Source organism: Lynx rufus, unplaced genomic scaffold (assembly GCF_022079265.1).
Source record: "Lynx rufus isolate CCGP_SWC_20201006 ecotype Redwood Valley unplaced genomic scaffold, mLynRuf1.p SCAF_19, whole genome shotgun sequence".
Lineage (NCBI taxonomy): Eukaryota > Metazoa > Chordata > Mammalia > Carnivora > Felidae > Lynx > Lynx rufus.
Genome location: NW_025814833.1, coordinates 27,801,771 through 27,814,267, shown reverse-complemented (window position 1 = coordinate 27,814,267; position 12,497 = coordinate 27,801,771). Strand labels below are relative to the sequence as shown.

General features: G+C 38.6%; 1 protein-coding gene across 1 annotated transcript in view; it reads right to left on the bottom strand.

Annotated features, from left to right (window-relative positions):
* Positions 1-12,497, bottom strand: part of LOC124513836 (P2R1A-PPP2R2A-interacting phosphatase regulator 1-like) — a 45,459-nt gene that overhangs the window by 9,448 nt on the left and 23,514 nt on the right. The window contains exons 5-9 of the mRNA XM_047081823.1: positions 4,620-4,663; positions 4,462-4,516; positions 2,895-2,984; positions 2,407-2,495; positions 1,740-1,804 (exon numbers count right to left, since the gene is read on the bottom strand). Of these exons, the coding sequence (XP_046937779.1) occupies positions 1,740-1,804; positions 2,407-2,495; positions 2,895-2,984; positions 4,462-4,516; positions 4,620-4,663 (343 nt within the window). The remainder of the gene's footprint in view (positions 1-1,739; positions 1,805-2,406; positions 2,496-2,894; positions 2,985-4,461; positions 4,517-4,619; positions 4,664-12,497) is intronic.

Sequence of the window (12,497 nt, the reverse complement as noted above, 5' to 3'; positions counted from 1 at the left end):
TAAACGCTTTCTCAACACTAGCCCCCAACTTCACAGCACAGACAAAATACTCCAAAGCTAGGTCATTGATCCATCATCATAAAACGATGTGCTTAGTTTGAAAGAGTGTTTTCCAGAACTGATCTTGTCTTAGTCCTAGAATACAGGAAGTACATAGTTAGTTAGATGTGTTGTTAGGGCAACTGCCATTAATTTATCCAAAAATACATGGAAGACTGAAGTACATTTCAATTTCCTTCTCTATAGTTTGCTTTCCTTTCCCTTCCCCTTCTCCTTCTTTTCTTCCCCCCTCCCTCCTCTTTTTCTTCTTTTCCTTCTTCTTTCCTATCTTCTTCTTAAAGCTACTTTTTTAAAGTTTATTTTACTTATTTTGAGAGAGAGAGAAAGAGAGAGAGAGCAAGCACAGGAGGGGCAGAGAGAGAGAGAGGGGGAGAGAGAGAGAATCCCAAGCGGGTTCCGTGCTGTCAGCGCAGAGCCCAATACAGGACTCAAACTCACGAACCGTGAGATCATGACCTGAGTGTAAATCAAGAGTCGGAAACTTAATCTACTGAGCCACCTAGGCGCCCCTCTTCTTTCCTATCTTTTTTTTTTTTTAATTTTTTTCAACGTTTTTTATTTATTTTTGGGACAGAGAGAGACAGAGCATGAACGGGGGAGGGGCAGAGAGAGAGGGAGACACAGAATCGGAAACAGGCTCCAGGCTCCGAGCCATCAGCCCAGAGCCCGACGCGGGGCTCGAACTCACGGAGCGCGAGATCGTGACCTGGCTGAAGTCGGACGCTTAACCGACTGCGCCACCCAGGCGCCCCTCTTCTTTCCTATCTTAATGGAATTTTCACGAATACACATTTTAAACTTTTAACCTTCTTTCCTATTTATCCATTTTCCCTCCTTATTATGGTTAAACTTTGTATTAACTTTAAAACTCAGTAGTGGTATTAACGAAAAAGGAAGACTAACCTAGCTTAGTGAGGCAGGATTGAGAAATGGGATCCAGGGCTGTGGGAGTTAAAAAAAAAAAAACAAACACTACTGTTTTTTCCACTGTCCTTTTATTACTGAGTAGGTGGGTATTTTTCATTAATTTCATTAATTTCCAAAATTAATCCCCATAAAGAAGTGAACCATCAAAGAACACACACCTTAGCATATATTTTAAGTGTAGAAAGTGGGTCTGATTTGTGTCAACTTACTCATACGTTGTCAACAAGTAGGTGTGGCGGCAGGCGGGGCGGCAGGGCAGGGGTCGAGATTTAGCAGAATGCTAGATGACTGATTCATTCTATCTGTTCATTCACTCATTCCCCACTTTGTTTTCACAAGTAGTTAAGGCAGCTGGCCTGGTGAATTGTACTTATATAATGAAAATCCTAAGAGTTGACTAAGCTGGAATTAAATTTCTCAATTCACATTTATATGGCAGTTTATGGCTTTTTAAAAAAATTTTTTTAAAGATTTTATTTTTGAGTAATCTCTACACCCAGTGTGGGGCCTGTATTCACAACCCTGAGATCTAGTCGCATTCTCCACCGACTGAGCCAGCCGGGCACCCCAGCACTTTATAGCTTTTAAAATTGTCTTTATGTAGTTTGAGTAAAATGAAAGGCCTCTAGTAACTTCTCAAATATATTTTAACTAAATCCTTTAAAATGAAATTTTTATAGCACTTGATTTTATATAATACTTTATAAAAATAATTCAAAGTTATATTTATTTTTGCTAGTAGATAAAAGTACCTTTTCTTTTTAATGATCCAAAGATACTTGGTCTAATAGTGTTGGTGGGGCTTTGATTTCTTCTTCTAAAATAAAATTATCACAATCATTACCAGAAAAAAATTTGAGCAAAATCAGCTATGACTATTTCATTAGAATAGATCTAAGGACATACACTAAAAAAGGACTATGTAGTATCACATCATTTTATTGCTTTTCTCTAAATCTGGGTTAAAAACAGGAATGCCTCAGGATAGCAAACTGTCTTACAGTTTAGAAGGATTCAGGATTTTTTGAAATTATGGGGGGAAAAAGCTAGAAAGACCTACTGTTCTGGTTGTGACTTGCCTTGAATCAAGGTGAGAATCATCGGTAAATGAGCAGGTGCAGCTGTTTACAGCTCAAGAATTAGCTTTGATCCTTATCAACAAGCTTGGAGAGGAAGACTATGTTCAAACAGGGTTAATGAATTACTGATTCTTCATACATTCACATGTTCTCACATGTCCTTAACTCACTTGATTCTTTTCAATATACGAAATGGTAAACCAAAACAATGACATCTTAATTTAGCAAAAAAACACATTACTTCTGTGGTTGTCATAGAACCTGGAGCTATAATTTCTAGTAAGTTTCTAAAATTCTTATTTTATAAGCACTTTGGTATTTTCATACAACATGAACTTACATTGGAAATTGTTGCGTAGGACTGGGACTAGGACTTGGAGACAGAGCGGTGTAATTCACATAAGTTTGTAACGATGGAGAAAAATATTGCTAAAACCAAATTAGAACAGAGGGTTTAAAACCACCACTCTTCTCAGAAAGCAGATCAGTGGTTTCCTAGTGGGGGCAGGGGGTGGGGGAGAGAAGGCAATGGACTACAAAAGATCACGAGGACATTGTCTAGAGCGTGGGAACGGTTCTACATCCGGGTTATGGTTACGGCTACAGGATTATACACAAGTACCAAAGTTAATGAAGTCACATACTTCAAAGTTGGCGACTTTTGTTATATGTTAATAATAGTTCAAGAAATGAAAAGGAAGGGAAAACTTTCGTTTAGGATCAGATGTGCTATAGCAAAATATATCCCCCCCCAAAGTTTGGGTGGTGAAACGTTAATATCTCATAGGTATTTCAAGGGACACAGATTCTTAGGCTTTCCTTTCTTACCTTCCCAATCCCCCTGGTGGGAGAAGGTGCTGGGGGTACTGGAATTAAACCAATGCACTTTGAAGATGGTTTCTCTAAATCACTGGCACTCTGTGTAGGCAGAAAGCAGTGTACAATTGGAGCACCAATTGCTTCCCTATCAAACACTTAAGGAGATAGCTGCTGCATGGGGAAGGGAACCTTTACTGAATCAGTGAGTGCACCACGGTGAGGAGCTCACATCATCCTAAAACGAGCAGGGAACCCACGATTCACCTCAATAAGCCAAGGCACCCTTTCCCCTTTTAGAAAAAAGAGTCACATGGCAAGTCGAGGGGCTTCCCTAGTGTCCCCAAAGATGTAGAACGTGAATACGTGATATTGAGCAATACTTACTAGTATATACACAAATCCTAAATTAAAAATTTTCTCTTCTTGTTTGACCTGTACCTTGTTTTTGAAGACTACAATACCATTTCCAGGAAACAATCAAAAAGGATTTGGTTAGAACTAAGATACAAATGAGGCAGCAACGATAACTACAGCTATAAAAAATGTTGATAGGTTTTATATAGACAGAATCAGTATTGCATAATTCGGGGCTTTGAAATGTGCTCTTTTCTTTTCCGAGACGCAGGTGAAGTTACGTTACGTGTTCCCTTACACATCCTAACACATTCACAGATTCACTTCCTCGTGCCAACACCTGAAGTAATTAGAAGTGGGTCAGTTAAGGGAATGCAGCAGCATCCATGAATTGTGTTGGCCCCCAACATAAAAAGGGGCAGACTCCAGAGGCTATCTACTCATTCTTTAGGACCCACTCCCAAACCAGGGATAGATGCCCGTCTAAGGCACTCAGGGCTCAAAGGAAAATAAGATGCCACTGTTTCTGCTGATGACCCATTTTCTAATCTAATCATTCCCAATTATGGAAACAGACATCTAACCAGAATCTCTCCTACTCAAATTTCAGCTCAATTCCTGTTCTATCATTATCTGAGATGTCCATGGAAAAGAAGCCTAAACATCACTCAACTTCTACAACTAAGTAAGACCATAATGTGTACAGAGACATGGAAAAATGTTACCAGGGGATGTAATGAAATTCCAAATATGTTCAAATTAAAGGTTGCATGTTAAAATGTTAGTGTGAGTATATACGTTACAGGAATAAAAATGCAGTATTTATCCAAGAAACCCACTGTCTGTGGTTTAAGACTCTAATATGTAGTTAATCAATTACGTAGAAAGGAGTGAAATCATTTATTGTTTTGTCATGTGAGCAATTTGACCAGCAGAACTGAACTCTTCTTAGACTTACCAGGACAGAGAGGAAGCTGGTCCAAAACAACGATGGTTTTGTATCAGACAACTATTTACTGTGAACCCCACTTTCAAATGATGTCAGTTATTTTTGGAGTAAGTCATAAACTGTTTCTTAAGAGCGATCAAAAATGATTTATGCAGCATATAAATTTCAGTTTCAAACGAGAGCTTGGATTTCTAGAAATTACAGCAGAAGTAGGTATTGCCAACACCGAAAATCAGTAAAACTTTCAATAAAAGTGAAATGTTAATACCATACCAGTTTCAAGCTTTCTTCCCAAGACTGACTTATCTGGTTTGCAGTTTGTACCTCCCTACAAAAGAAGAGATATCAGTACTGCAGTTTGCCTAACCAAAAGAAAAGACATAACTGAATAGAGAAATGATCAGAATAGTAATTCAAAGTACACGACTCACCATTCATGCATTGCTTCTCTATTTACTAAATCCATGCCTTCTTCCTGAAAGGCAGAACATGAGAATAAATGAATACCCGTTCCTATGGTTTTACAAAATTGTTTCATTTGGTTGTACCTTTATCATTACTCACTGGGCTCTAGAAGAGCCAGAGTGTAAACAAATCTCTAAACACGTGTCTAGTTCTCTACTTTTCATTATTGAACCTACTACACCAAAGATCTATTACTAATGCATTGCAGTACATCAGATATGCAGAAACTTCTTAGATGAAACACTTTGTACCTTTCCTCATGCAAAAGAGAAAATGTCAAACATTTATTATTATACTATTTTTCCTACGATTCATACTATGATACTCACAAATATTACTCATAGTCCAAAGCAAACTAAATGTCTATCAGTATGGGTTTGTTTAAGTAAATGATGGTGCAAACATGGATTTAAATCTAGTCGTTGACATTGAGAAACATGTATTACATATCAAGTAGGAAAAATCCTCACATGCTATTTATGTAAAATTATAAACAAGAGGTGTTCAGAAGGATATTCACCAAAAAGTTCACAGTACTTATCAATGAGTAGTGCGGTTTAGGGTAATTTGTTCTTTCTTTCTTTGTACTTTACCATAGTGTTTGACCTTTTTTATAAATGCAAGTATAATTTCTCACATAGTTATTTTTATTTTTTTAAATTTGTTTTAATGTTTTATTTATTTTTGAAACACAGAGAGACAGAGCATGAGCGGGGGAGGGGCAGAGAGAGAGAGAGGGAGAGGGAGACACAGAATCTGAAGCAGGCTCCAGGCTCTGAGCTGTCAGCACAGAACCTGACGTGGGGTTCAAACTCACAAACTGTGAGATCACGACCTGAGCTGAAGCTGGACGCTTAACCGACCGAGGCACCCAGGTGCCCTCACATAAATATCTTTAAAAATAACCCACATATGGAAAGATATTCTGTGTTCATGAGTTAGAAAACTTAATATTGTTAAGATGGCAATACTATCCAAAGTGATCTACAGATGCAATGCAACCCCTGTCAAAATCCCAGTGGCATTTTTTTGTTTTGCAGAAATACAAACACCCAACCTAAAATTCACATGGAATCTCAAGAGGCTCTGAATCACCAGAACAATCTTGAAAAAGAAGACTAAACGTGGAGGATTCACATTTCCTGATTTCAAAACTTACTACAAAGCTATAGTAATCAGAACAGTGTGGTACTAGCATAAGGGCATATAGACCAAAGGAACAGAATAGAGAGCTCAGAAATGAACACTCAGATACATGTTGATTTTTGACAAGGGTGCCAAACCATTCAATGGGGAAAGGACAGTCTTTTCAACAAATGGTGCTGAGAAAACTGAACACCCACATGCAAAAGAATGAAGTTGAAACCTTTCCTTATACCATATATAAAAATTAACTTGAAATGGATGAAACACCTAAACGTAAGACCTAAAACTATAAAACTCTTACATGAAAACATAGGGCAAAAGCCTTATGAATTGGATTTGATAATGATTTCACAGATGTAACACCAAAAGCACAGGTAACAAAAGAAAAAAACAGACTTCGTAAATATTTAAAACTTTTGTGCAACAAAAGACACGATCAAGAGAGTGAAAAGAAGCACAGAATTGGAAGAGATATTTGCAAATCTTACATTTGATAAGGGATTAATATCCAGAACATATAAAGAACACTTACAACTCAACAACAACAACAACAACAACAACAAAACAAACAACAAATTAAAATATGGGCAAAGGACTTGAACAGGTATTTTTTCAAAGATATACAAATGGTCAATAAGCGGGGCGCCTGAGTGGCTCAGTTGGTTGAGCCTCTGACTTCGGCTCAGGTCATGATCTCAAGCTTATTGAGTTTGAGCCTCACATCAGGCTCCGTGCTGACGGCTAGGAGCCTAGAGCCCGCTTCCGATTCTGTGTCTCCCTCTCTCTCTGCCCTGCCCCCACTCATGCTCTGTCTCTCTCTCTCTCAAAAATAAATAAACATTACAAAATTAAAACAAATGGTCAATAAGCATGTGAAAAATGTTCAACATTTGTCATTAGGGAAATGCAATTCAAAACTGCAAAGAGCTAGCACTTCACACTCATTAGGATAGTATTTGTTTATTTGAGAGTGAGAGAACATGAGCGGGGGGGGGGAGGGACAGAGGGAAGGAAGGGGAGAGAGAGAGACAGAGAGAGGGAGAGTAAGAGAGAGGATCTTAAGCAGGCTCCATGCCTACTATGGAGCCCAATGTGGGGCTTGATCCCACAACCTTGGGATCATGACCTGAGCTGAAATTTAGAGGTGGATGCTCAACCAACTGAGCCACCCAGGTGCCCCAGAATAGCTGTTATTTAAAAATGTGGAAAATAACAAGTGTTGGTAAAAATGTGGAGAAATTAGAGCTTTTAGACATTGCTGGTGGGAATGTAAAATGGTGCAGACTCTGTAGGAGACAATTTGACAGTTTCTCAAAAAGTTAAACATTGACTTACCATATTATCCAACAATCCCGCTCCTATGTATATACGCAAAAGTATTGAAAACAGGAACTCAAACAGAGACTTCTACACCAAAGTTCATAGCAGCACTATTTATAATAACCAAAAGTTGGAAACAACCCAGTGTCCACCACCAGATGAATGGACTAAAAAATGTGATATAAACACAATTCCATACAAAGGAATGAAGTTCTGACACATGCTACATATAACATGGTTAAATACTGCAAACATTATGTTAAGTGATATAAACACAAAAGAACGAATATTTTGTGGTTCCACTTATATATGGTACCTAGAATAGTCAAATCTTCATAGAAATAGAAAGTAGAATAGAGGTTACAGGAGAAGGAGGTTAAGTAGGAAGTTACTGCTGAACGGGCATGGAGTTTCTGTCTGGCAGGATGAAAAATTCTGGAAATGAAAAGTGATGATGATTGTCCAACACTGTGAAAGTACTTAATGCCACTGAATTGTACTCTTAAAAATGGTTAAAATGGCTTTTAAAAAAATCCTACAGTCCAAATTCACCCTGGTCTTCTTAAAAACATATTTTACACATAATAAAGTACCTAGGACACAGTTGGGCAAATATGGTGCTAAATATGATGGGGAACATGAAATAAGCAGATGAGCTTTCCCGAAAATGACCTAGAATCATATTTGAGAGACAAATTTTATATACATCAGGTTGGTGCTCTCCAAAGTAAGCATGATCATAGCCCAGGAAGTATACATGGTGTTTCACAGAGAAGCAAAAAAAAAAAAAAAAAAAAAAAAAAATTCAATTTACACATTTTAAATCTAAGATAGTAAGAAATGAAGGTTTGCTAATATTAGATATACAGACTGACACAGGTGCTCTCACTCAGCCCATAGAGATCAAAGATCTTGCAAAAGAACAGCATTTGGGGAGAGGCTAGTTGTAATGAGTTGCAAGTTAGGTGGCCATATGGATATATTATCTAGTTTTAATTAAACCGAGTTCCACAAAATAGACAAGTATCTTAACAAGATTTCTATAAAGAAATGTCGGACAGAAGATTCATAATACAAGTCTAAGCAAGTGACAGGGAGGTGACAAAGGTGGCGCTTGTGCTACTCCTAGCCCAGCACATCACCTTCCACCTTCTTGTGAAAACACAATGCTGAACTAGTCTCTGTCAAGGAGCTGGCTAAAATAATTTGAGGTCATGAACACTACTAGAAATATGGACCCATATTCCCTCTCAAAAATGACTCATAATTAATACAATACATTTTTAAATGTCCTAAAAACATCATTTCGTCTTTATCTCAACCTTTCTGTATTTGTGTTGCTCATATGTTCTATGACTCACGTTACATACCAGCTTGGAAGTACATATCCATAATGTAAATACAGTTTACATGTACTAGAAGGATGTGCTAAAACATTTTGCACTGATGCAGTGTATGATCAAAAGAGCTTAAATATTACCGTCTATATAAACAATACATGTTATGGGTAGTCTGGAATAGAAGAGTGGCGTGAGTTGTGTGAATGAAAATTTGACCTAGGCCCTGAAAGTGGTTTAAAATCTGGACAAGCAGAGGGTGGAGGGGAAGGTATTCCAAGCAGAAGGAAGCATGTGAACAAAAGCTTAGAGGAGGGAACGAACATGGCAGGTCTGAGGGGAGTGAGACCGGCTTGACTGAAACAGTTTGTACTGAGAAGCGATGAGAGCTAAAACTGGAGAGGTAAAATAGGGCCAGATTTCTAGGATCGTAAATAATTGAAGGGTTGGGACTTAAAGAGTTTGCACAGAACACCATAGTTGTTAGGACCACAGGCTTTGGAGCCAAACAGAACTGGGTCGAACCTGGGCTCTGTAACTTTTTACCTGTCAATCCTAGGCAAGTGAATTAACCTCAGCCTCAGTCTCTTCATTCCTATGAAGATGATAATACAAACTGAGGATAACGAAGTGGTTGTACAGTTCTTATCACAGCGCCTGGCAACCTATGTGAGTAAGTGCTCGCTACAACCTAGCTATACTTACTCTTACTCTTATTCAGTAGGTAATGGGAAGCCATTATAACTCTGCACAGGGGAGAAAAAGGTGAAAATGATGTCTCAGAGAAGTGATCTTGCTGTTGGTTGTGGAAGTCGGATTAAACTGACAGAGATAGGAAATCTCTTAGAATATTTCTACAGTAATCTGGATGGACCCAAGGGACAGAAGGAAGTGGGAACAGAGAGGATGTTGTCAAGGAAGAATTAATAGGATTAGATGCCTAATTAGATACAGTAGAAAAATAAGGAAGAACTGAAGGTGAACCTAGAGCTTTGAGTTCTTTTGATGTCATTATGGAAAGTGAGGGAAATTGGGAAAGGAAGTTTAAGAAGTTAGTCTTTAAAAACAATGGAGTAACAGTAAACCTTTTCAACAAAATGTAAAGTTAGTATAGTCCTTCTACCTAATACTGATGTAGACGTTTTCCTGTAGTGAGAAGCTCAAAGTACTTTGTAATTTACTCAACGACCAAGAGCAATTTTTCCCGAAGTAAGACAGGATTTTGCTCACTGTTCCGTTGGAAGTTGGAGCATTACCCAACATCAGCTATTTTGAAGGTTGTTAGTAAAAGCAGGTTCACTCTTTTATCATTCATATCTTGCCTGTTTCCAAAATGGATATGAGATGCTTATAATGAAGTATGATTGTTAAAATAAGGATAAAAAGTCAAGAGGGGTACCTGGGTGGCTCAGTTGGTTGGGCGTCCGATTTTGGTTCAGGTCACAATCTCACGGTTCGTGAGTTCGAGCCCCACATCGGGCTGGCTGCTGTCAGCCTGTCAGCGCAGAGCCCGCTTCAGATCCTCTGTCCCCTTCTCTCTGCCCCTCCCCTGCTTGCGCTCTCCCGAAAGTAAATAAATACTAAAAAAACAAATCAAGAGCCACATATCTCTGAGGGACAAACAGTGCTGTCTGCTAGAAACCCAGGTTAAGGAGAGTTGTTGCACTTGAGCACTGAACTTAGCTTTCAGCTTTTTAGGATCCAAGGTAAAAATGGGAATGGTGAGCTACCCACTGTGCTCTCTGAAGGTGAGTATGCCTGAAAGATTTTGGTTGCCCGGTGTCGGCACAGGGCTTAACAAATGCTTGCTGAAAGAATGAACAATTTGTGAGTTAAGGTCAAATTAAATTTCCTTTAAAACAAGTTAGGCTATTCCCTTAAAGAACATCTCTTCATAAAAAAGACCAGGTACTTAGTAGGTTCCAAGGAAGACCGAAAAACACAGAACAGAAATCTAATGCCGTTGCTTTCCTAGACTAGAAGTGGTAGCAAAGTCCATAAGACAAAGTAACTGTGAAACTGTGATAACTGATATTGTCCCTGTTAAAATCATGCCCTCTACTCCAGCTGGCACGATGTTTTAAATGGCTGCGTTTCATAAAGTTCCCTTACATTTGTGTCTAAACCCAGTTTAATTTATCCAAACCAGTTGAGATAAAACAAAGACTATAATACATGGTGCTAAAGTTTACATCTGTGAAGATATAAATAGGAGAGATGCTAGAAATGCAGAGGTAGTGTGCAAGTAGGTAATTAAACTGATGCTACTTAAGGTACTGCAGAAAAAGTCAAGTTCTTACTAGGTATCAATGATTTTATATCCTATTTGACAAGTCAGGAAATAAATGTAAAATTATAGAACCATATACCATGAACAAACTGTTATGGGTGGAATAGTGTCCCCCTAAAATCCATATGTCGAAGTCCTAACCCCCAGTGCCTCAGAATGTGACTTTATTTGGAGATAGAGCATTTGCAGAAGTAATCAAGTTAGAACCAGGTTACGAGGGTGGGCCGTAATCCAATATGTCCTTATAAAAAGGAGAAATTTGGAAACCGACAAATGTGTAGGGAAAACACCATGTGAACACGAAGATGGCTATTTATAGGTCAATGAGAGAGGCTTGGAACAGATCCTTCTCTCACAGCCCTCAGAAGAAGCCAATCCTGCCAACACCTTGATCTCAGACTTGTAGCCTCCAGAGTGGTGAGAAAATACACTTCTGTTTGGTGAGCCCCCCCGTGTGTGGTACTTTGTTGTGGCAACCTTAGAAAACGAATACACAAACTATTTCAGCAGCGCGGTTACTTATGTTTAGGGCTTTGGTATAGGGAACTAAAAGCTGAGTGCTTCCAAACCTCTTGAAACATAAACTCAATTGGTATTAGGAAAGGAAAAATTACATGAAAAGAATAGTTCCTAGGGGCGTCTGGGTGGCTCAGTCAGTTAACTGTCCAACTTTGGCTCAGGTCATGATCTCGCGGTCTGTGAGTTTGAGCCCTGCGTCTGGCTCTGTGCTGACAGCTTGGAGCCTGGAGCCTGCTTCGGATTCTGTGTCTCCCTCTCTCTCTGCCCCTCCCCTGCTCACACTGTGTGTGTGTGTGTGTGTGTGTGTGTTTCTCTCAAAAATAAAAATTAAAAAAAAATTTAAGAAAATTAACTTCCATGGTAATCATCTCACAATACATAAATCAAATCATTACTGTACATCTTATACTTATACTGTATACTTATACTGTACATCTTATACAACCTTATATGTAAATTACATCTCAATAAAACTGGGGGGTGGACAGAAAATTAACTTCCAGCTTCATTTTCTCAAGCTCTCTAATACCTAGAAAACAGCTAACAACCCCTGTAGAGAAAAAATTACCCGTTAGCCGCCTACTAGGAAAGGGGCAACTTAAACCACACATTTACTTAAATGTTGACCCAGGACCTAATATTGACTTGGTATGTGTGCTTACTTTTTTTTTTTAAACGTTTATTTATTTTTGAGACAGAGAGAGACAGAGCATGAATGGGGGAGTGTCAGAGAGAGGGAGACACAGAATCTGAAACGGGCTCCAGGCTCCGAGCTGTCAGCACAGAGCCCGACGCAGGGCTCGAACTCACAGACCGTGAGATCATGACCTGAGCCGAAGTTGGACGCTCAACCAACTGAGCCACCCAGGCGCCCCAAGTATGTGTGCTTATTTAAAAGTAAAAGAAAATTTATTCAAATCAGTTTATAGGAAATACAGGAAATAAAAAGAACATATTAAACAACATCATACAGAAGCAGAATCAGAATGTAGGGTAGTCTACATGACAAATGGCCTGGTTTCTTCAAAAAATAAGTGGCATGAAATAAGAACAGGAGGAAAGGCTATTTTAAATAAAAGAGATCTGAGAGATCATAGTTGGAACATGTTTGTTGGATCAGCAGAAAAGATACTTTTGGGAATAATGAAATTTCAACATAGACTGGTTATTAGATGACAATACAGAATAACTTAATTTTGCTAGATGTAATGATGGCATTGTGATTATGTAGG